The sequence below is a fragment of the Osmerus eperlanus genome, chromosome 22 (genome assembly GCF_963692335.1).
Source record: "Osmerus eperlanus chromosome 22, fOsmEpe2.1, whole genome shotgun sequence".
In the NCBI taxonomy this organism is placed as follows: domain Eukaryota; kingdom Metazoa; phylum Chordata; class Actinopteri; order Osmeriformes; family Osmeridae; genus Osmerus; species Osmerus eperlanus.
This window is the reverse complement of record NC_085039.1, coordinates 9,605,644-9,628,206: the sequence shown is the minus strand read 5'-3', so window position 1 is coordinate 9,628,206 and position 22,563 is coordinate 9,605,644. Positions and strand designations below refer to the sequence as shown.

Sequence of the window (22,563 nt, the reverse complement as noted above, 5' to 3'; positions counted from 1 at the left end):
GGGACATTCTCGTGTCGTTTTTCTCTAGCGTTTTAACGGCTAACCCGTAACCCGTCAAAAATGACACTTCAATTAATACAAAGCCAATGACCATTGCATTAATAACATCGGCGCCATTGGGGGCATCACAAACCTTGAAGCTTTGTGTCTCGAATTGGCCCTGTAGATTTATCATGTGACGCGTCAGCTAAGATCAATACAGCTTGTCAGTGACAGGTGAAGTGAAAAAAATAAATAAAAAAAGAGATTAATATATCATTATAGTCTCATAACAATGACGGGAAATTGGTTGGAATTTCACACTGAAGATTTCAATGTTATTTGCCTTATAGAAGCCAGGGCCCATTAAAGCTTAAATAAGAGTCAATAGTTCAAAAAGGTTGCCACAGTAGAGTGGGTTTTCTTATATGGCTTTTGTGCAGGGAAATAAACTGAGAGCAGAGATGTAAAAGAATTTAATGATAGAGAGAGATTGAGAAAGAGAAAGAAAGATGAAGATAGGGAAAGATAAAAGCTGTGTTTTTTATTTAAACTGTCAAGATTGTTTCACCATCTAATGTTTAGGTTTTGTCAGTGATGCCACATTTTTTTATTAAATAATACTGTTCTGTACAGCCTCTTGTCATCTAGATATGCGACAAGCTGGGGTCCCTACCATGACAACCACGCCTAAGCAAATACAGAACCCATTGGTTACAGAGCTGACAGAATCCACTTCACAGTACTACAATAAAACGCATACAACCAAATACAAATAAAAACCCTTACCCTCTTCATTATCCCCCCCTGATGCCCGCAGGCGTCCGTATCCCCCCCCCCCCCATCCATATCCCTAGGATAGGACTAACTCAAGGCTGAGCGGTGGACTCGACGGCCCGTGTGATTTACACGGCCCCTTGACCCTGGCGTTTGGAAGTGGGACGCTAGCCACAGGCCCTGGGGGGGGGGGGGGGGGGGGGGGGGGTAACTGAGGGGGACAGATTTACACCCGTCTGGGTCTGGTCTGTATCCGTCAGCAGAAACACGAGGTTGGCTGACGCGGGGGGATGAGGAAAGAGACATGGCATTGGAGCGATGACAGGAAACGGGCGTGGCCTGTGGGCGGTCAAAGCCGAATCAATATGGCCCCCTAAATAACTAAATAGGAGCGCAGGCATTAGGCGGTGATCTGTGGGCTCAGTGAGAACACAGTCTATACATGGGCATAGCCTGGAGATTTCTATTACACACTGCTTAAAGGATTTAGTGGCCTGAGATGAGGATCAATATAATCTGTGTCAATATGTATAAGACACAGTACAGCCGGTCTGTCAAAATGGATGCTAACCTTCCACCATTACATCCAGTTTTAACCAATGAGTCACTGTAAGGTAAAGTCGAACTACGTAAACAGCTAACCAATACAAGGCAGGGAACAAGCTCACTAAAACACAGTTTATTGATCCTTAAGTGCTTTTGTTACAAGAGATCTGATGCGTAATGGCCGAAGTGTTTATACCAACTAGAAACCGGAAACACAACACACGGGATAAATCTCTCCTTCTAAATCACCCTTGCTACACAATCAACACGTAGCACGGCACTGTTGAGGCTCTTCTGTAGCGCTAGCACGGCACAGGTTTTTTGTTTTGTTTTGTGGCACGATGGTACACTACCTTGCACACTGCCAAGGTCCCGGGTTTGATTCCCCCTTTGGGCCTCTCAGTTCCCAGGTGGGCTATCTACCGGACCATTCTGTGTGGCGTTTGCATGTTCGCCCTGGGCTCACACGACAGACGCTAATGTCTTCAGTGGGCACCCGGCACACGTGACCCTGTCCATGTGCGTGTGACAGATTAATAAAAGGACTTTTCTGGCGAAGGATGTCACGTGCGATTTCGCACCACATTAGCATTAGCTTAACTCACCCCTGGAGCTCCTTGACGGACATGGAGATCTTCAGGTTGTGTCCCAGCACATGCAGGGTGGTGAGGATGTCGGCCCACTGCACCATCTCCCCCAGCGGGCCTCCCTTCAGAACCTTGGGGCTGAACACGTCCCCGGACTCCTCTGTCAGGAAGCCTACGTGGACCAGGATCTGGGGACACCATGACAAAAGTCAGTATCTACTCTGTTTACAGCTATTATGAAAGCTGCACTAGGTCATTTTAGAAATTTCTTAAAAAATAAATGAGAAACAGCGGCAGCAATTCTTGTCTGAAATTCTGTGCTTCCTCCAGCTCGAGTTTGATTGACAACTCACAACAGAAACTAAGGAGGAAAGCTCGCCTCACTGAACACCCCTGGAACAAGATTGCTGGAACACAATTGGCTGGAAAATAGCGGGGCTATAAAAAAAAGAGATTCCACTGGCAATGAGCTGTCTGTGTTGCTAAACAATTCTAATGCTAAACAACTCTCTGAGGCCGTCATTAGCCGACTTAGCAAGTGTACAGAGAACAATTTGTTCCTTTTTTTCATGGAACTTTTTGAACCTATTTCACCTTTAAGTATTTTACTTAGAACGAGAGATGTGAAGCGTGGGATTGCTGCGATCTGGGTTTTCTGTCCAGACACTGCTTAGCAGTTTGTTGAGTGTCATTAGACAAGAGTCCTCATTCCCCATTGAAACATGCCCTCATCTAATCTGTCCAGAGCACAGCACAGTGGAACCGGAGACGAATTACACTGGTGAGGACCTAAACACCGACATGCACCATTGTCTGTTACAGAGCTTTCGTGTTAATCGAACAAGCAACTTAACAGCTACAGTACGGCGCCTTCGCTCTGCCAGTATCAGACATGAACACATGTTCCTTTTTTGTAGTTTATTAGACAGCTGAGTAATCGGCTGATTAGCTAACACAGCGTGAACTCTCCTGCTGCTGGAGCTGGTGAACGTAGCCCAGAACTTTGACTGCCTCTCACAGCTCTGAGGAGAAAGGGAGGGCATTGCGGACGACTTTCCCTTGCACGGGGGCCAGCTGTGTGTGTGTGTGTGTGTGTGTATGGCTGTCTGTCATGCATTGGATGAGTGTGGGACTGTTGTTGGGAACGGCGAGTGTTGTTAGCGTGTGCGAGTTTGTGTGTGCGAGTTTGTGTGTGCTTGTGTGTGTGCTTGCGTGTGGTGTCAAATTTACCGGAAGTGATTAAAAGCCTTTCACCACTCAGCGGGGTGCGGCTCATTAGGTTCCTGGAGGTGGATTTTCACCTCCTTCTTCTCCCTCTCTTTCCCTTCTACTTTCTCTCTCTCCATCTCTCCGAGGGATGCCTGAGTCACTGGGTAATCATGTGCTAAAAGTCAATTTGTCAGCGGCTGTCATACACACACACACACACTGAACAGACACAAGCAAAGTCACATACACGCAGTCACATAGTCATCTGAAGACAGATTACATTGAAAGAGACAAAATAACAGATTCACAGACAAAGCCATGTCTGGATGAAACCAGAGTGAGTGAGTTGTTGGTCACATACACGCAGTCACATAGTCATCTGAAGACAGATTACATTGAAGGAGACAAAATAACAGATTCACAGACAAAGCCATGTCTGGATGAAACCAGAGTGAGTGAGTTGTTGGAGTGAGAACTCCAACAACTTCCAAACTGGCTCAGGCCAGTTTTCTTAAATGATTTGTTGGGCCTGGAGGCGTTTGTATGAGAGTGTATTGATAGATTGCGTATTGGAAGGTCGATTGGAACTCAAGCACTAGGGAAAGGGAAACTCCATAAGCCTGGAAATTCGACGAGCCTGAAAAATCCTTCCCATGATTTAATAAGCTTGCTCTAATAACTTCTGCCTCCAATTTTTTTTAAGTGAAATTTAATTACAGTTTGGGTGGCAGATGGCAAACGGAGAGAAATCGGGGGCCAATGAGAGCATCCAGCTCTTTGGCCGGGGGGGATATCAAGCCAACCTGGCAACAACGCACTAACGGGGGGGATAAAAGAGGAATTTTACATGCTGGAAACCACACACTAAGATTGAGTAACTCAAAGAGGTATTTTGCAAACTGGCAACCACACACTAATGCACATCGTGGTAGGAGGATTTTGGAATCTGGCAACCACACTCAAACTCTGGAGTGGTACATGACTTCTGCTTTGTGCTAATGGTGGATATTAATCTCCTTTTGCTTGAGCTAATTCACTTCTACTAAAACTAAAGCTTTAATGTAGCTCCATGCTATACTGAGATTATGCTGAAACGCTAACCTTGATGTGGTCCTTCTAGTAATGTGAGATTGAGAAATTAGATTTCTCTTTACTCGGCTCTTCTAGAACTCCCAGGTGGTGTGTGAATTTGTGCGTGTGTGTGCTTAGAGGTTTATGTGCATATGTGTGTCCTTATGTGTGTCTAAGCTTCGTTGGGGCCCTGTGAATCTAATAGGAACAACATCTCTCCATACTGTTTATCAGTGTCGGGTCACAGGTAAGCCTTAGAATTCATTTTCTAAATCAAATCCGGAGGGAAAAAAAACCCTCCATCAATCTCACCTGTGCAAAGTTCCACTTTAGTATTCACTCCTACACTTTCAATCAACTTCTTGTTGTTTTCCTTTCAAGTCGGGCTTTCAAGTCTCCAATTTTCCCCCGCCCTTGTCTTGTACAGTAGACATGTAAATGAAGGGTCGATTCTGGTTGTATAGCTCTCTCTCTTTCTCTATCCCTCTCACAAACACACACAAACACACATAAACTAGCATACACATGAAACAAACGCACAAGTACACAAGCAAACACAAGAAAGACAGACAGCAAATACAGACAACATATACAAACAAACGCACAAAGACAGATTTATGCACTCTGAAGTAAACACACACACACACACACACACTCTCAGATCAGTGGAGTGGAGCCAAGCGCAGACACTGTGTGAGGGAGATAAGTCATGTCTCACACTGCAGAGAGAGGAGAGGAGGGAGAGCACTGTGTACCGGTCATGATGCAGGGCCGATGTATATCGCTGACAGTAGGCGACCTTGCTGCGTGCGTGCGTGCGTGTGTGTGTGTGTGCGCGTGTTGCAAAGTTTAGTCGAGGAGAACACGAGAGTGTAACATAGATGTCCTGTATTAGTTAGTGTGTGCGCGTGTCCTACACGCGTGCGTGCACGTGCCTGTGTTCCGAGTGCGTGTGAGCGCGTGTGCGAGTTCAGAGGCATCTGTCACACTAGGGGGCCTCATGTGCCCTCGCGCTGCCCCTCCACCAGCCGTTACGAAGGGCACAGATGTCGGGGAGAGGGCGGGCGGGTGGCGCACAAGCTGGCACTGCCAACGAGAGTTGCTGCCTGGTCCCTAGTCCACTCCCATCACTCCTGCATTCTAACCCCGCTTAATCACCTCCCTGTCAATCTGCTCTCTGAAGGACACAGGGTTAGAAGAAGCTGCCTCTCTCAGAAGGTTCCCCTTTTGAAACGACATGCCCCTCCTCGTGGTACACGGGTCACACGAAAGCAACGGATTCATATTTGGGTTTTCCACATGCGGAAATGCTCGCTTTCGATTTATGGGTGCAGTGTTCCAAGACGGCGAGAAACCGTAAGCAACCCGCTTACGGTTAAGTATCTTAGAAAGAGTGATAATATCGCTTAGCACTTTCAACATCTTTAGAGATCCAGGATAGTAAATAGAGAAGTACTTGACATTCAGCAGAGAACCAATGGGCGTTAAACTGACGGTCCGTCTGTGAAACACAAACGGCCATACAATATGTCCAGGGCTGCATCAAATACCCTTTTGGTCTGCTTAATTGCTGCACTAGTCCACACTTGACCGAAGAGGATAATATTACTCTAACTGTTAGTTTCTCCTTGCATTCTCTAATTCCTGCTCTCCTCTCTCTGTCCCCCCTCCACACCACCCTTTGGTGTGGAGGGTTCGAGCTGTCAGCATCTGCCTGGTCGTCGGTCTGCCAACGCTGGACCTGGTCGCCAGTGGACATCGATCTGTGATAGTCTGCCAAAGCTGGATCTAGTCGCCAAGTGGACATCGGCCTCCCTGACGGACGACAGCGAGTTCCCGGTCCCTTTCCTCACCCCCCGGCCTGTGATGCAGCACCGGTCACATCCCCAGCCCTGTGGCTACCTCTGAGTATACTGACATTTACCAACTCTGACCCAAGCTGAACACTGGATTTTGGTGTTTCAACACCCATTGACACTTCCCTGCTGTATGACTATGTTAAGCCTGTGTTCTGCACCTCTCTTTCACCAACCGTCTCTGGAGGAGGGGATCCCTCACTGAATTGCTCCTCCCAAGGTTTCTTCCATTTTGTCTCCTCTAGTGAGTTTTTCCTGGGAGTTTTTCCTTGTCTTCCTTGAGGGTTTAGGTTGGTTGAGGGGCAGTTCTATGGGCGTATGTGAAGTCCTCTGTGACATTGCTTGTAAAAAGGGCTATACAAATACATTTTTATTTTATTTTTTTGAGCATGGATGTTGACTCGCATGAATTTCCCTGACTCGGCTGCCTAGAGGTTCAAAACAGCAGGAGTCACCATTACTCTTCGATTTTGGTCTCTCTCTCGCTCTCCCTCTTTCCCTGTCTAACAAGCACACACTACACACACACGCACACTTTCAAAGTCTTTGTGAAGCAATATACAGTACAGTACGTTTTGTTTGTTACCTTCAAACAAACACACACACACACAGCTCCTCTATCCCACCCTCCCCTGGGAACTGTTTCCTGTTCCCACTCCAGCTGCTGGCGGTTAAAAGAGAAGCCCTCTCTCCCACTCTCTCCCGCTCCCTCCCTCCCCCTCTCTCTCTCTCTCTCTCTCTCTATTATTTCTATTCTGGCAACATTCACTCCAAATAAAACCCGACCCAAACAAGGGAATTGAATCACTCCCAAACCCTGAATCAAAAAACGTCAAGAGAGCAGGGCTGAACACTGCACCACTCCCAGCCTTGTTTGCACAACCAAGGAGAGGTGGCCGAGGGCATGTGAATTATTCGCTTCGTCAACTATCGGGGTTCCCATTTTCAGCATATTAGCGAAGACCGTGCTATCATCTACAGCGCAACGATTCGGAACTGGCTTGATCATGCAAATGCTGAGTCACGTAGGCGAGCTCGCACATCCACAACGACACATATTCTCACACCCACACCCGAGCACTTGATTTCCTTAAAAACACGCGCACACACAGACATACACACAGTCTCTATGTCGCACTAATATTCTCTACCTTTCTCTCTCTCTCACACACACACACACACACACACAAAGCCTCTATCTCTCCCTTTTTCTCTCTCTCTCTCTCTCTCTCTCTCTCTTCCTCTCTCACCCCCTCACTTTCTCTCTCTCACTCGTTCGCACACACACACAGCACAGTCTGTGATTTTCTCTGTCCAATCTCCTAATTACCGGTGATAAACAGCTTTAGACAGCCGCAGCAAAGTCTAAAAAACAGTCAACATCTGCTGTGGAGATAGAGAAGAGAAGGAATCCATTTGGTCTCCTATTGAGACGGTGCATCCATCATGTGTGAGGGAGGCCTTAGATCTGGGGCTGTTTAACCGACTTTGTTGAAGAGAGATGGGCTGAGAGAAGCAAATGGGATACGAGGATTGACTTTCTTATTTGATATTTGATATTTATTTTATTCCAAAAAGCAAGGCGGCAGATTGAGGACCGTTTAACCCTTCTCTGCCTCTGTTTCTCCCCCGCTCATGTACAGGGGGTCCTAATCGCCGTTCTCTACCCCAATCCTTGCTATCCCTCCCTCCCTCACTCCCTCACTCCCTCACTCACCCCTCTCTCTCCCGAACTCAGCCCACCCCTCACCTCTATCCCTTCCTCCTCTCCTCTCCTCCCCCCCTCACCTTCTTCTGCTCCCTCCAGCGCTGCCGCAGCTTGGCGTCCAGGCGCTGAGCGGCGGTGGCCCACTGGCCCGCCAGGCGGCGGATGCGTCTCTTCATGAAGCTGAGAGACTCCTTGCCGGCGCCCACCTGGTCGAGCAGGGAGGAGAGGTCCGTTCGGAACGCGGCCTGGGGGGGGGGGGGGGGTGTTTAGTGACTGACTACACCTGTGGCACCGGTCAATAATGTATTAGGGTTACGTCACCGGCGATGCGAGACCAACACAGATAAAGAGGGGGGCGAGAGAGTGTGAACAGGGGAGAGAAAGAGAGAGTTTTGTTCCATAACAAGACATGATATCAAACTCCATCTTGGCGTACGTGTACATGAAGTCATGCCAGTTTGTTGAGTTGAACTTGAAGTTGAAGGGAGAGACGGAGAGAGAGAGAGACTGAGAATTTGGGAGGGAGAGAGTGGGTGGAGGCAGAGCGTGGGTGGAGGGAGAGAGAGGCTGGAGGGAGAGAGGTCGGCGTGGGAGGTCGTGAGTACAAGATGATTTCGGACACACACGCATGGGCGGAGGGAAACAGAAACACACAGCAAGGGCAAAATGGCTCAGACAAATGTGTGTGTGTACCAGGATCCAAGCAAAGCTTAGTTTCCAATAGGCATACTGGATATTGTATATGATAAATACACAAAGAGCTTGCTATGAGTCCTGAATCAATAAACACACAGACACACACACATGGCTGACAGACTATTCAATAACAAATCCAACCTTAAAGAGCTGACCCAGCTATATTAAATCTGGCTCTAGTATGGAGTACGTGAACCCCGTGTCAGCCTCTAATAAGCTGTTCAATCAGAAACCGGATGGAACAAGGATTTGTGGTCTGGTTGTGATGTAGAACCTGGTGCCTTTGTGTGTGCACTACACTTGTTTCTGGTTCATGGCCACATTAGTGTGGGGGCTGTTTTCAGAATCAGAGCACACACTGACTCAGCCCTGAGCACGGTTCTACAAATAGCATCGCAGACTTCCAGGGAGAGCATATGTGTGTGTGTGCGTGCGGTTTGAGAACGCAACTTTTGGTTGCGTTTGATGAAGTTCGTGGATTCTGTTGAAGTGTGTCTCGGTGCGTGTCTTGCTTTTTGCCTCTTTTGTTCCTGTGTGTGTGTGTGTGTGTCGCCCTCGCTTGTCTATTGCCTGTCTTGTTCCTGTGTGTGTGTGTGTGTTGCACTCACCTGTCTTTTGGCTGTCTTGCTCTTTGTGTGTGTGTGTGTGTGTGTGTGTGTGTGTGTGTCGCCTTCACTTGTCTATTGGCTGTCTTGTTCCTGTGTGTGTGTGTGTGTCGCCCTCACCTGTCTTTTGGTCGCCTTGCTCCTTTGTGTGTCTGTGTGAGGTGTAGGGGGGCTGCTGTTGTTCCTCCAGGCCTGCGGGGGGCAGAACCACTCCACCTCGCTCAGGTAGACCAGGAAGGAGCAGTCGGAGCCGTCCACGCCATAGAAGGCATAACAGGGGTCGGACGTCCAGCGGGCCCGCATCCACTGGATGAAGAAGAACACACACACACGGAAAGGGAACACAAGTACACAGGAGATGAAGATCGCAGGAGGTTAGACGCGAGGAAGGAAGGGTTGCATGCGGATCATGGACATGTACGTGGAGTGAGGCGGCACCAAAGATGAACGCGAAGCAGGTAAACACGGAGCTGTGGGTGTAGAGAGCCCGGGGGACGGAGACGTCCAAACTCACGTCGACTTTGCCAGGGCAGTCTGGGTAGCGGGGGTCCCTGGGTACCTCACACTGGCCTGCTGTCCCATCTCGCACCGCTAGACAGACAAACACACACACGTACACATTTTGGAAGCCCAAAGATGATTATGTTTTTGATTGATACCGTTGATCCATGCTCCGGTATTTGAGTCACAGTGGCCCATAGCTGGAGTCACCAGCCTGCTCTGAGGCACTATGTTTACGGGGCGTGCAGGCAATAATAACAAACACACAGACACACCCTTCACTGCATCACTGTCCCCAAGGCGACAGAGGAAAAAGTGTCCAGTCGCCATTTGTTCAGCCTCCGCTCACAGCATTAATTGCTCCATTGAGTTGGTGAACTGCCTCCCTCAAGCTTCGAATCCGTCAGAGTGAATCGAGTTAAACTTCCGCCCTTATATGGAGGGGGAAGTTAGACGGTTGAGGCCTCTCTTTCGCTCTCCGTTTCTCTCTTTCTTTTTCGTCTGGCAGCCTCTGTCGCTTGCCATCCCTCTTACTGGATCAACAAATTACACTTCTCTACCCGGTTATTTCCATTTGCTTAGTGGAAGACAATTGTCTCTTGTTCTCTTCGTTTTCATCCACCCTGGGGTTACTCTCTGCGAAAAACGAACGCGCGCACACTCTTCATCCGACACCCCAAAAATTACCCTGTCCGCAATATGATTAGCCTCCAATAATAGTGCCGCCGAGTCAGAGACAATTAAAAGTGTGGAGGGTCTAAACAGATAAAACCTCAAATTCCCCTGGCGATACCGAGTGCATCAAAAAAAAACCTCTGTGACGGAAGGGCGGGATATTCCGATCACGTTCTCGACAGTCTCTCCGAAAGATTAATCATCATCCGCTCGAGCCCCGACAATGTGCCTAATAAAGTCCACCATCGTTCTTTCATTCACTTCATCTGTGATTAAAAAAAAATTATAAATAAATAAAAGCTGTGAATTCGAAGCTTGGTGCTGTTGCCCTCGAGTCCCAACAAGAAAACAAAGAGAGATAACAACACTAATTTATTTTCATAACAGTAATTACTTGGGAGAGGGGGTGGGATGAAGGGGAGAAAGAAAAGAGAGAGCGAGAGGTTGATAAAGGAGAATGTTCCCTTGATATTCGCCTATGTGTGGCTGCAGGCAGGAGCCAGTGAAATTATTTATGATTTGATTAAAAAAGGCAACGATGGACCACTATAGAAATCAACAACATCGGTGGGAAGCAATAAAAGGAGAAAGGAGGGATGGAAACGAACTACTCTAAATCCCGGGGTGTTCCGCCCGCGTGACGAGGCCGCGCTTCATTTGTTTAGCGCGATAGAGCTCCCATTCATAATTCATATTCAGTTGTTTCCCCCCACAAAGCTCTGGTCATAATTTTATCAAATGGACTCAATTTCTACATCCATCTGCGCTGTGAAAGTGGCATCTAGGCCTATTTAGCATGGTATGCAGTTTTCCCTTTTAGCGTTTCCTGTCTTCACGGCTTTGGCACAATTATATTTAGATTTGTGTGTTTATAAAGCTGCAGCTATAACCACTGGATGGATAGTTTGGCTAGCCGACAGCCCTCTGCACCTAAACTAGGTTGGCTTGTTCTTTTGTTTTGTTTTTCATAGTCTAACAGGTTCTCAAAGACTAATGAGGCTGGTGTGGAGTACCTCTGCTGACAGCCATGCTGTTCTGAAGAATCTGCTCCACTCTGACAGCCATGTTGGACACGTTCTGAGCGATGGCTTGGATCCTCTCCACCAGGCCTGCAGGCTGGAACCTACACACACACACGCACAGGCACACACACGCACAGGCACACACACAGGCAAGCACACACACAAACAGAAGGAACAGTGAGACAACCTATGATTTTGCACTTTGATCAGCTTCCTGTAAGCTGACATGAAAGGAGCCGAGTTGGAGAGGGAGAATTGGTGTGTCACCCCAGCTAACCTTCCCAGTTACAATCTGTCAAAAGCTCTGCGGCTTCATCTGCTCTCACGGAATTCAAAGTGAATAACAAACCTGTGGTTATTAAACTCTTCTCTCCCATCTTGTTCCTTCCTCGCGCGTCCTGTCTCCGTTTCGACGTAACTCTTTTTTAGATTTCCTCCTCTGTCTCACTCCATCCTCCCACCCTCACCTTCCCTCCAGACAATTATATCCTTCACACATCCTCTCACACCCATGCTTTGATTCCATCCATCTGCAGAACAGTAATCGTCTTGGATCAAACTCTTTCTTCCATTATCCCTCTCCCCCTCTCCCCCTCTCCCCCCTCTCCCCCCTCTCCCCCCTCTCCCCCTCTCCCCCTCTCCCCCTCTCCCCCTCTCCCCCTCTCCCTCTCTCCCTCTCTCCCTCTCCCCCTCTCCCCCTCTCTCCCCCTCTCTCTCTCTCTCTCTCTCTCTCTCTCTCTCTCTCTCTCTCTCTCTCTCTCTCTCTCTCTCTCTCTCTCTCTCTCTCTCTCTGAGCATCTCTCTTTCTCTCTCTCCCTCCCTCTCTCCCTCCCTCTCTCCCTCTCTCTTTCTCCCTCTCTTTCTCCCTCTCTTTCTCCCTCTCTTTCTCCTCTCTTTCTCCTCTCTTTCTCCCTCTCTTTCTCCCTCTCTCCCTCTCTTTCTCCCTCTCTTTCTCCCTCTCTTTCTCCCTCTCTTTCTCTGAACAGATGTAAAGCAATGCTAACTGGCTGCAGAGATGCTAATTGTGCAGCACTTGGTTGGAGCGTGAAATAGAAAGAGGCCGACATTGCCAGCACAATTTCCTCAGCAGGATAAGAGAGTTGCCTGAGTACAATACCAGACAGAACAAGGCTTCTACTGCGTGCTCTGACGGTGGTTTTCTTTTACAGAATAACGGGAGAGGGAGATAAAACAGAGAGACAGAGTGAGAAAGGAGATAAGAGATGCACCGTGTAATTGACAAGAGTAGATACTGCAGACAATACAGGGACAAGCAATAGTTTCAGTAAGTGAACTGGCTGTCCTGTTAGAGTGCATGTATCTGTGTGTGTGTGTGTGTGTGTTTATTTACATGTACAAGCAAACGTGCATCTACATGTGTGTGTTTGAACATCAGGCAGTTTTGCCTAATCGGCAAACAGCAGTTAACCCTTGCTAATGTGAAAGATTAGCTAACAGCCTAAGACACTGAATGAGGAACAAATGGATTGCAAAGCTGCTTCATTGACTATCTGTCCAGTCTTGATGAGAGCTACAGGGAGTCTCTCTCTCTCTCTCTCTCTCTCTCTCTCTCTCTCTCTCTCTCTCTCTCTCTCTCTCTCTCTCTCTCTCTCTCTCTCTCTCTCTCTCTCTCTCTCTCTCTCTCTCTCTCTCTCTCTCTCTCTCTCTCTCTCTCTCTCTCTCTCTCTCTCTCTCTCTCTCTCTCTCTCTCTCTCTCTCTCTCTCTCTCTCTCTCTCTCTCTCTCTCTCTCTCTCTCTCTCTCTCTCTCTCTCTCTCTCTCTCTCTCTCTCTCTCTCTCTCTCTCTCTCTCTCTCTCTCTCTCTCTCTCTCATTTAACCCTCGTGCTGCCTTCGGGTCACATGACCCAAAGGTTCATAACGAACCATCGTTGTGTTTACCCAATTTTACCCAATACAAAAACAAATTAAAATAATTTTCTTTTAACTTTTGCAAAGAGGGGGGTCTGAGACAGCCCAACGGTTAAAAGAAAAAGCTTCACTTTGTCTTTGTATGCGGTAAATCTGTCGCAATACGACGGTGGGTCACAATGACTGATGGGTCAGAATGACCCGAAGATAACACAAGGGTTAAACCAAATCTAATGTAGAATAATGAGCTTTTCATTAGCATCTGTCAAACACAAACTACAAGTGCAAACTAGTCAATGACTTGGATGTTTTGTAGGGTGGAAAAGCTGAGGCATGAAATTGTATATATTTTCTTTTTACATTTCCAGCATGGCAGATTACATTCACAGATGGTTCTAAAAATGACACTGACAAAAAGGACAGTGACGTTCTTAAAATGGGCAAACGATCAATTCCAGGAAGATATTCAAGAAGACGTATCACTTCAACACAAAGAGACACAAGTCTGTGGTAAACGGATCCAGTTGAGATTTCTGGTGACCTCATACAAAGCTGAACTGTCATTGGTCGGGCCATGACCCTTCTTAGGGGGGCCCCTGGAAGTGGCCTGTGTGTCCCCTAGTTAGATCCCGAGCATAGTGCCTGTGTGACTGTGGGACTGGCTGACATGCCCCTGGAAGAGATGTGACCTGCTTAGCCCCAAAATCTATCTCCCGTCACAACGAGGCCATCTCCGGAGAAAGACCGCGGGAAGGAGCGACAGAGAAGGGAAAGGGAGGAAGAGAGAGCCAAAGGAGAATAGGAGGGAATAACAAAAGGAAGCCAAGGAGCACTGAGCGAGGGGAAGGGAGAGAAGGAAAGAGAGGGAGAGACGCCCACGGGGAGAGAGACAGACAAAGGCACACCAAAAGGAGAGAAACCGAGATGAAAAGAACGATCGACCGAGGAGCCGTCGCCTGCAGAGCCACGGCGCCGACATCGGCAGGCTTCTGAGGAGGGGCGACAAAACTGTAGAACTGTAGCATTAAATGATAATCGCGATCAAAGACGACGACAACGATATACATATTTGATGGCCCCGCCACCTTAGCCTCTGCAGGGGTCTTTCTCCACGCGATGAACAGAGACAGATGCTTCCTCTGCAGGGGTCTTTCTCCACGCGATGAACAGAGACAGATGCTTCCTCTGCAAATGAGCGAAATCAGACGGAGTCGCGGGCGAGGAGGAGAGAGAGAGAGCACAAGAGAAATAATGACAGAAGAAATCAATAGAGAGAAAAGAAAACAAGGGGGAGGTGGGGGGGGGGGGAGTAGGAGAAAGGAAAGAGAGAGGGGGATTTGCTAAGGAGACAGATAGAGGAGTCTGGGCTCTCTTTCGTACTCTCCCTCACAAACCGTCTCTCCCTCTCCCTGTCTCTCTCCATCTCTCTCTTTCCTTAATGAGCGTGTTCTCATGAGGTTTGCTGGGTGGCGATCACCGTGTCCCATCAGCCCTTGCTCTCAGGGCCAAGAACAGACATGTGACACCGCCACCAGTATGTGGGGACACGTCTGCACTCTGGGAGAGAGAAAAAAAAACAAAAAAAAAAAACTCACACTTCGCTTCACCGCGTTTGCTCCTGTCACTCCCCATCTCATATCACTCCCCAGCGGGTAATGCCACACAACGAGCTTCTAGAAGCATCCACGGGTGGAAGTCCCACCTCTAGTGTCTCGTGTTTCAACACCGTTCCTTGTGTACCTGCCATTTAGGGCGCCAGTTGTCTTCTCTATGTTGAGAAAGATAATGAACCGGAAAGATCCTGCTCTAGTTTGTTGGGATGGGGAGGGGGGGGGGGTCAACTGGAGTTGGGGTGTTATGAAACAAAATGTCCCCCCTAGTTCCTCCTGGGTAATGTGGGTTGATGCATGCTTTGGGAGACAGTTCTAGGAAGAGGCTGAAGAAAAGTGGACTGTGGGAGTTAACAAAGACCAGAGGGCCGATCTGCCCTCTTTGACTGAGACACTGAATAAGAGTGCGAGTCTCCTTTTCTCTCCCGTTCCCCGCTCTCTCTCTTGCTCTCCTTCCCTCGCTCGCTCTCTCTCTCTTTATTCCTTTCTGCTCCTTCACTAACGAGTGCCTGCCCTGTGGGCGAATCGCAGGCTGGGGCCTCAGACATGGCGTTCTGTTCGCTCCTACACGGTGGTATGTCAGCCGAAATGAAGCTCACACAAAGATGAGCGCGCGCACACACTGTGTGTGTGCGTGCGTGCGCGTGTGAAACACTACAACTGTTGCCAGGGCCGTCTATCTGTCCTCCCCCTCCCCCTCAATAACCTCTAGGGAAAATCCCCCCCCCCCCCCCGCCACATTGCTCTCGCACCTCTAGTGTGAAAGTGTGAAAGCGAGGGAAGGACGAAAGGGAGGAGGGGGAAGGCGGCGAGGAAGGGAGGTCCGAAGGAGTGATGATGGAGTGAAAATCATAATCACTGGAGCAGAGAAAGACATGGCGTGTACTGCAGCGGTCACGCTGCGTGTGCGTGGGGTTTTGTGTGTGTGCGTGTGGCTGGGTGTGTATGCCTGTGTGTAACGGGGCCAGTAATTGTTGAGGGAGGGTGCTTGGTCAGGGTGCTATGATTTGGTCCTGTTCCCAGGCCCTAAGTCAGGTGACCTTCGGGGACCCAGTAACTCTACCCTGAAGCACACACACCTCTCAAGACGAAAGTATACGTGTGTGTGCGTCTACGGAATGCTACTTTTCTTCGAATCCCTGATCCTCCACTCTACCATATACAGCACAGAGAATCCTCACACGATAAAGGATTCAACTCATACAGCTGTCTACACGATCCGTCGATGTGAATGTGGAGATTCTGGAAGTCTCTATTCGACCGACCGGGCTACTGGCAGTGTTACGGAGTTGAAACCAGGTACCAGAGAATATTACCACTGTGGGGCAGAATGGTTAGAAGAGACACTGATTCTACTTAACACCCATGCCAGACCCTATTAATCACACCTTCCGCTCAGTGTTCCACATGCAGAGGGGAACCTGAGAACGTCTCTCGTCGTTTAACAAGGTCTGATTCTCGAGATTCTGAGTTGAGGAGAGAACTTTTTGTTGTTGACAAGTGTGAAAAGAGAGAACTTAATCCTGGAGCGCTTCACTTATCCAGACAGTACTAACTCCTTGTTCACCCTATAGAAACCCACCAAAAGTGTAGGTTTCATTTGAACATTGGAGGGGTACAAGAAGTTGTGATCATCCTATGTGCTAACACTTTCCCTGTCCTTTGGCTCCAGTATTTACTGGTGGAGACGTGTCAATGGTCCCTCGGCATCGGTAGGGACATATCCGCACCCCTGAAACCTACAACTCTATCTACATTTACATTTACATTTAGTCATTTAGCAGACGCTCTTATCCAGAGCGACTTACAGTAAGTACAGGGACATTCCCCCGAGGCAAGTAGGATGAAGTGCCTTGCCCAAGGACACAACGTCAGTTGGCATGACCGGGAATCGAACTGGCAACCTTCAGATTACTAGCCCGACTCCCTCACCGCTCAGCCAACTGACTCCCATCTCCAACCTTCCAGAAGGGAGCAGCAGCAGGAGCTATCCAGACCGTACCTGTTGATGGCAGAGCTGAGCTCATCCAGGCGGCGTGTGTCACTGCTGGTGCTGTTGTCCAGCTTGGACAGACTGTCCATCCTCTTGAGGATCACCTCCAGCATGTCGCTGATCTTCCTCAGGACACCCCTGGACTCCACACCACCCAGAACTGAGGAGAGAGAGGGAAAGAGAGGGAGGAGGAGGAGGGGGGTGAATAACTAGATAGGTAGATTACTATGAATAAGTAGGTAGGTATAGGTAGATGGATGGATGGATAGATAAATAGGTGTACAAAGTTTTCTGTGTGTGACAAGAGTGAGTAACATTCAAACACACAGGTATTTGGTCAAGCCCGGTCTTGAGAGACATACTGCCAACACTCTTCCTGAACGACTCACACCACAGTGTGCGGTTCTCCTATCTGCTGGTATGATATGTGCAGGAGAATGTCACCAAGGTCTGAGTCGTAAAAAGGAGACAGAAAGGGGAACTAATTATGTTGACATTCCCACGCTCTCTTGCTTTCTCTCGGGGGGGAAGCAATTACACATGACCATCGCTTCCCTTCCATCACTTAGTGAATTAGAGAGTTTATGTGTGTGCAGATAGAAAGTGAGCGAGAGACAGAGAAAGACGTGTGTGGGTTTGCTGCGCCGCATGCAGGGGTTATGCTAGGGTTGTTGACTTGGCATCTCAAGGTCACACACAGACAAAGTCCTATTATTTTATCCCTGCGCGTTGTCTCGCCGAAATGAAGCTGTGAATCGCGACGAGACCACCGCGCGGTGGGAAAAGGATAGAGGACGTGGCAAAAAAGACACTTCCTTTGAGCTCCTAGCTTCCAAGGTCAAAGGTCGTTCTTCTCTCCCTCCTCTTCCCATCATGCCCCTCAGTAGGCCACTCTGACTGTCATGGTAATCATCAGCGCTGAGCCTGCCACTCAGTCACACAGCACGTCGGATCAACTGACAGGCAATTACATCAGATGAAGTCCTCCTCAAAACTGTCAGCCGAAGGTCATTGGCTTCTTATCCACAGAGCAGCCAATGGGAACTCACTTTCACCTAGTTGGGGAGTTATCTGCCCGGTGACAGATAAGGGCATTGTTGAGTGATCATTTTGTGCCCTTGGGTCGTGATGGATCACCGTGTCGGCGTTGATGGCACGGACAACGTTAGCATGATTGGCTCCCGAAGAGCACTAATGAGCATGATGTCATCTTGTAAAAGGGAGAATCGAATCACCCTGCGATCTCATCGTCGTTAAAACATCGGCGATGTCTCTTTAATGACATCTTAAGGGAGTTGCAGGGAGATAAGCGTGTGTATTCGATAAACAAATGGCAGTCTGAAAAGGTGAGGCCTTGGTATTGTGTTCAAGAGATGAAAAGAAATCAAAAGGAAGATGGATAAGCGTGGGTGAAAAGTCAGTCCTCCGAGCAGCAGCTTCATCGAGCTAGTGTTAGCATCTCTCTTCATGGTGACTCTCATTAGCCCCTCACTGATCACAGCTTAGCATCTGCATTAGCATTAGCACTCCCGAGGGAGCAACACTGTCTCATAAGGAAGCTCATTGTTTTAAAAGGCTATCGACAGGTCTCCGCCTGCTCAATACCTGCACACCTTCAAAAACAGTCGCAGAACAAATTGAGAAGCTTTTTTACAATGACCAGGATGTTGGATTGTTTTCCAACGAACTTATTAGAATGTAAATGAAGAAATGTTTAGGAGGCGAATGTAATGTCGAGACTGTAACAAGTCAAATCTAGCATCCAGTGTAAGCCATTGTGTGGGAACCTGTTGGTAAAGCAAAATAGGCCCCAAAAGAGCAATTCATAACACAAGGTTGCCATTTCTGCAGTGAAATTCCTGTTCCATTTCTCTTCAAGGGAAGATATATTATCAACAGGTCTTCAGTTAATGCCACCAAGCTGGCTACTACTTACTCTCCATTTCACCGCGAGGACAGCAAGCGTTATCTTTCACCCCATGACTTTCAATTGTACTTTAAGAATCGCACTTGAAAATCTCATCAGCTCGAGTAAGGAACATGTTTTGGCTTGGGCTTATATAGGTTACAAACCGCCCTCTACCTGTTCGAAATCTAGAAAATAAATCCTTATTTAGGATTCAGGAAGTGTGAAGACACACACAGCCAACAGGGCTGGGGAGCTGTCTCTTGGCTGGCACTATTTCACGGTATGTTTGGGCTCTCCTCCTGACTTGGAGGGAAATAAACTGCAAACACGCACACACACACAGAGCGAGGCGCCATATTGGCTTGAATATTTAGCGTCACACTCCACCACATGGATTCCTGGAGGTCTGAAACGCATGAAGCGTGAACAAAGTCCGTGTCAGTGATGGCCTCTAAACGAGCTGCGGAAGTGTGTCACATCAGTGTCATCTGTGTGTGTGTGTGTGTGTGTGTGTGTGTGTGTGCTCGGCAGCCTGCCTAGCCTAACTCCTGAGGGAGAAACTTTAGTCACACTTAAAATATCTTAGCTAAGTATTCCACAACAACATCAATGGAACTACCAAGTCCAGGTACCCGCACACACAAACACAAACACCCGCACACACACACACACAATCAGTGGTCCACCACCACAGAGAGCCTTTAAAAGGCCCAGTGTAATAGTAAAAAGGCCCAATGAGTGGATACCGAAGGGCCCTTTAGCGTAGTGCTTGCTAGCAACATGGTGAAAAAGAAGCAAGAAAACGAAAGCTTTTTAGCATCCCAGTGGAGGAGGAGGAGGAGGAGGAGAAGGGTGAAGGAGGAGGGTGAAGGAGGAGGAGGGTGAAGGAGGAGGAAGAGGAGGAAGGAGGGTGAAAGAGGAGGAAGAGAAGGAGGAGGAGGAGGGTGAAGGAGGAGGAAGAGGAGGAAGGAGGAGAGGAGGAGGGTGAAGGAGGAGGAAGAGGAGGAAGGAGGAGAGGAGGAGGGTGAAGGAGGAGGAGGGTGAAGGAGAAGAGCAGTGAGTGCTGGTATGAAGTACTGGTGTGAAGGGAACATTGGGCCATCCATTAAGGGTTCATGGATAGAACTGAGAGAAAGGTTATCGTGCCAGGGTCCCTTCCATTAGGGCTGTGACATTGCGCCCTGAGGGGAGAATGTGTTTGTGTGTCTGTGTGTGTGCATGTGTGTGCATGTGTGTCTAAAATTGAGACGAAAGGTCAGTATGAGGGTAAGCCTCAAATTCCTTTTTGATGTGGGTTTTGCTTTCATCAATACCTAGCTGCAAAGCACACGTAAGGAGGATTTGCCCTAAAAAGCCATATGCTGTGTGTGTGTTTGTGTGCCTGTTCTCTGGTGGTGAGTCACTGTGAGGTGTGCCGTTGTGATTGGCCAGGGGCTGTTTGCATATTCATGAGGTGAAGCACATTCGGAGCTTGAGGGAGGCTGACCTGATGGCAACACTCGCAGAGAAATGAAAATGCGGCGTGATGTCACTGCCCACACACACAAACACACACACAGAACCCATAATGTATAATGGTATAACATATTTCTGGATAATAGTGTGTATATTAACACTCTCACACACACACACACGCCTTTCATTCCTCAATACGCATTGATATGAGTGTGTCTGGTGTGTGCGCGTGCGCGGGTGCACGTGGGCAGCGGAGTGAATGCAATCATCTGAGAGCAGTTTTGTACCCTCCTTGGGCTGCACGAAGGGTACGCAACACTAACCCTGCAATCTCCATATCCTATCAACCACTTCCTTCTCCCAATTCAATTACACTAAATTAGATGCAGTTTAATTATTACAGCATGGGAGTTGTAGTCATTAGCCAAATACCGGCAGAGAGGATGGATGACAAAATCAAGACTGCAAGGATGGATCTCTCTGAGGTGTGAAAGCTGTTTCGATACACCTACTGACTGGCATACTGTATTGATGGTGGGCGGGGCATAGTGGGTGGTTTGAGCATCAGCATGCTAGGAAAAGGATCCATACAGGATGTCAATATGACTATCCAGGAAGTCAATGTAGCAGGAGAACTGCTATTATTAATGACTGTGGTAAAGCTATTTCAGCTTGTTTGCAGGGCTCTTGTAGATTCAACACAGTGCAAAGGCGCCGGCATAGCAGAAATACTGTACAGAAAAGAATATGGAAATGTCAATGCTTCTACCTGGTCTTCCTCTCTCTCACTTTTTTTCCCATTGAACTCTGTGTAAAATCTCCAAATTGTTTAGTTTCCTAGTTTTCATTTTTAGAGACAGACTTCAGTGTGGTGAACTCAAAGCTAGTGAGAGATAGAGAGAGAGAGGGGGGGGGGGTAGAGAGAAAAAAAATCTATTGGCGCTGACAACTTCTGTCACTTCGCCTTTATGTCTGTCTCTTTTTCAAAGCGTGCAGTGAAAGGGGGGGATGAAAACGAGTGTGAGACTGTAGTTCCTGTAATCTATCTCTTTTGTGCCACTGCTGAGCGGCTTCAATTAAAACCTCTCTCCCCCTTCCTCCTCTTCTCCTCACCCCCCCCCCTCTCTTTCCCCTCCTTTGTTCACACATCCTCTCACACCCGTGCTTTGATTCCATCCATCTGCAGAACAGTAATCGTCTTGGATCAAACTCTTTCTTCCATTATCCCTCTCCCTCCCTCCCTCTCCCTCTCCCTCTCTCTCTCTCTCACACTCTCTTTCTTATCAACGTCCTCAATCTCTAACTATCTCCATCTCTCCCGCCCTCTCTTTCCCTCCCTTTCCCTCTGTCTCATTCACGGCTGTGGTAAAATTAGCACAGCCGCTACGATGATGCGTAGCATGATGTCAGACCCTGTAACAGCGATAGCCTTCAAGCCCCTTCCCACACTGCGGCGTCCCCCTCGCAACCAGAAAAAGGAACACGTAACAAAAACATGATCTGAATCAAGACAGAGGCTCACAAACGCGCCGCACCGAAAGGCTAATGTGTTTACTTGCACTGTCTGGATGCACTGCCGATTCCATTTGGAGACAACGGCAGTCATTTACACAAGCAGAGGCTCGGGAACGATCCTGCGTTTGATATGAGAAACCCCGAGGACCAATCAGCTTTATTGCCAACCTCGATGCATTTGCCCTAATGAATCCACGTTCCTGTCTAATGGAGAGGACTTTGTGCTGCCATGCATTTTGTGTTGTCCATGAGAATCATCATTTTAGAGAATGGGTGTATTCGACACAACCGCCATGCATAAACACACTCATACATGTGTACACAATGCACATGTTAGGGAGCTGTGAGTCACAGACTGCATAAATGGGAATCTAGAACCAGCCTGGATGTCCATAGTTCTCTTGCGCGCGCACACACACACACATTCCCACATTTTCTGTCTCGGCCTCTCTCGCTTCCACACACTCTCTCCCTCTCTGTCACACACACACACACAGTCACTCTATCACAAACACTTGTTCCCCCTCCCCATATCCATCCATCCCCTCATGTCCTCTGCTGCCCTAAAGGTCCATGGCTGCAGTAGGAGAGTAGCTTGTGGTCTTCTAACACACCCTGAGCCTGGCTTTGGTCCTGACCCAGAAACATGCTAAAACTGCTTAGCCATGTGACATTCTCTACATACTATATGTCTGGATGCTGTCCTGACCTGCCTCGAATACATTGTAGCACCTTCTCGCTGTGTCACTGGGATCCCCAGCAACAGTGCAGGCCTCGGTTACTGGGAGTGTGTTAGGGTTAGTGTTGACTTTCATTACGTCTCTTTGGTTTTTCATGACCTGCAGGTTATGAGCCCAGCTTCGGGGAGCACTCCCAAGGCCCAGACGTCAGTGTGTGTTAGTGTGACATTGAAACTGGGTGAGGTGTGTGCGTGTGTGTGTGCGTGTGTGTGCGTAAGCCTAAGTAAACCACAGTCCACT

The 22,563-nt window shown here is 48.3% G+C and overlaps 1 protein-coding gene across 1 annotated transcript; it reads right to left on the bottom strand.

Moving 5' to 3' along the window:
• Positions 1-519: 519 nt before the first annotated feature.
• On the bottom strand, positions 520-18,647 carry LOC134009178 (alpha-1,6-mannosylglycoprotein 6-beta-N-acetylglucosaminyltransferase B). The gene is made up of 8 exons (XM_062448903.1): positions 18,641-18,647; positions 16,714-16,864; positions 11,224-11,333; positions 9,549-9,625; positions 9,155-9,340; positions 7,814-7,978; positions 1,908-2,077; positions 520-669 (listed from the first exon to the last, which is right to left on the bottom strand). The coding sequence occupies exons 1-8, from the start codon at positions 18,645-18,647 to the stop codon at positions 627-629; spliced, it is 909 nt and encodes a 302-aa protein (XP_062304887.1). The 3' UTR covers positions 520-626.
• Between the last annotated feature and the right edge of the window lie 3,916 nt (positions 18,648-22,563).

What these genes read in the sequence shown, in the direction of transcription:
- LOC134009178 (XM_062448903.1), bottom strand. An exon ending in GCAAGGCGACCAAAAGACAG is followed by an intron (nt 7,979 to 9,154) that starts GTGAGGGCGACA and finishes CCCCCCCCCCAG; the next exon opens with GCCGCGTTCCGAACGGACCT. An exon ending in TCCGTCAAGGAGCTCCAGGG is followed by an intron (nt 670 to 1,907) that starts GTGAGTTAAGCT and finishes GTATTTGCTTAG; the next exon opens with GCGTGGTTGTCATGGTAGGG.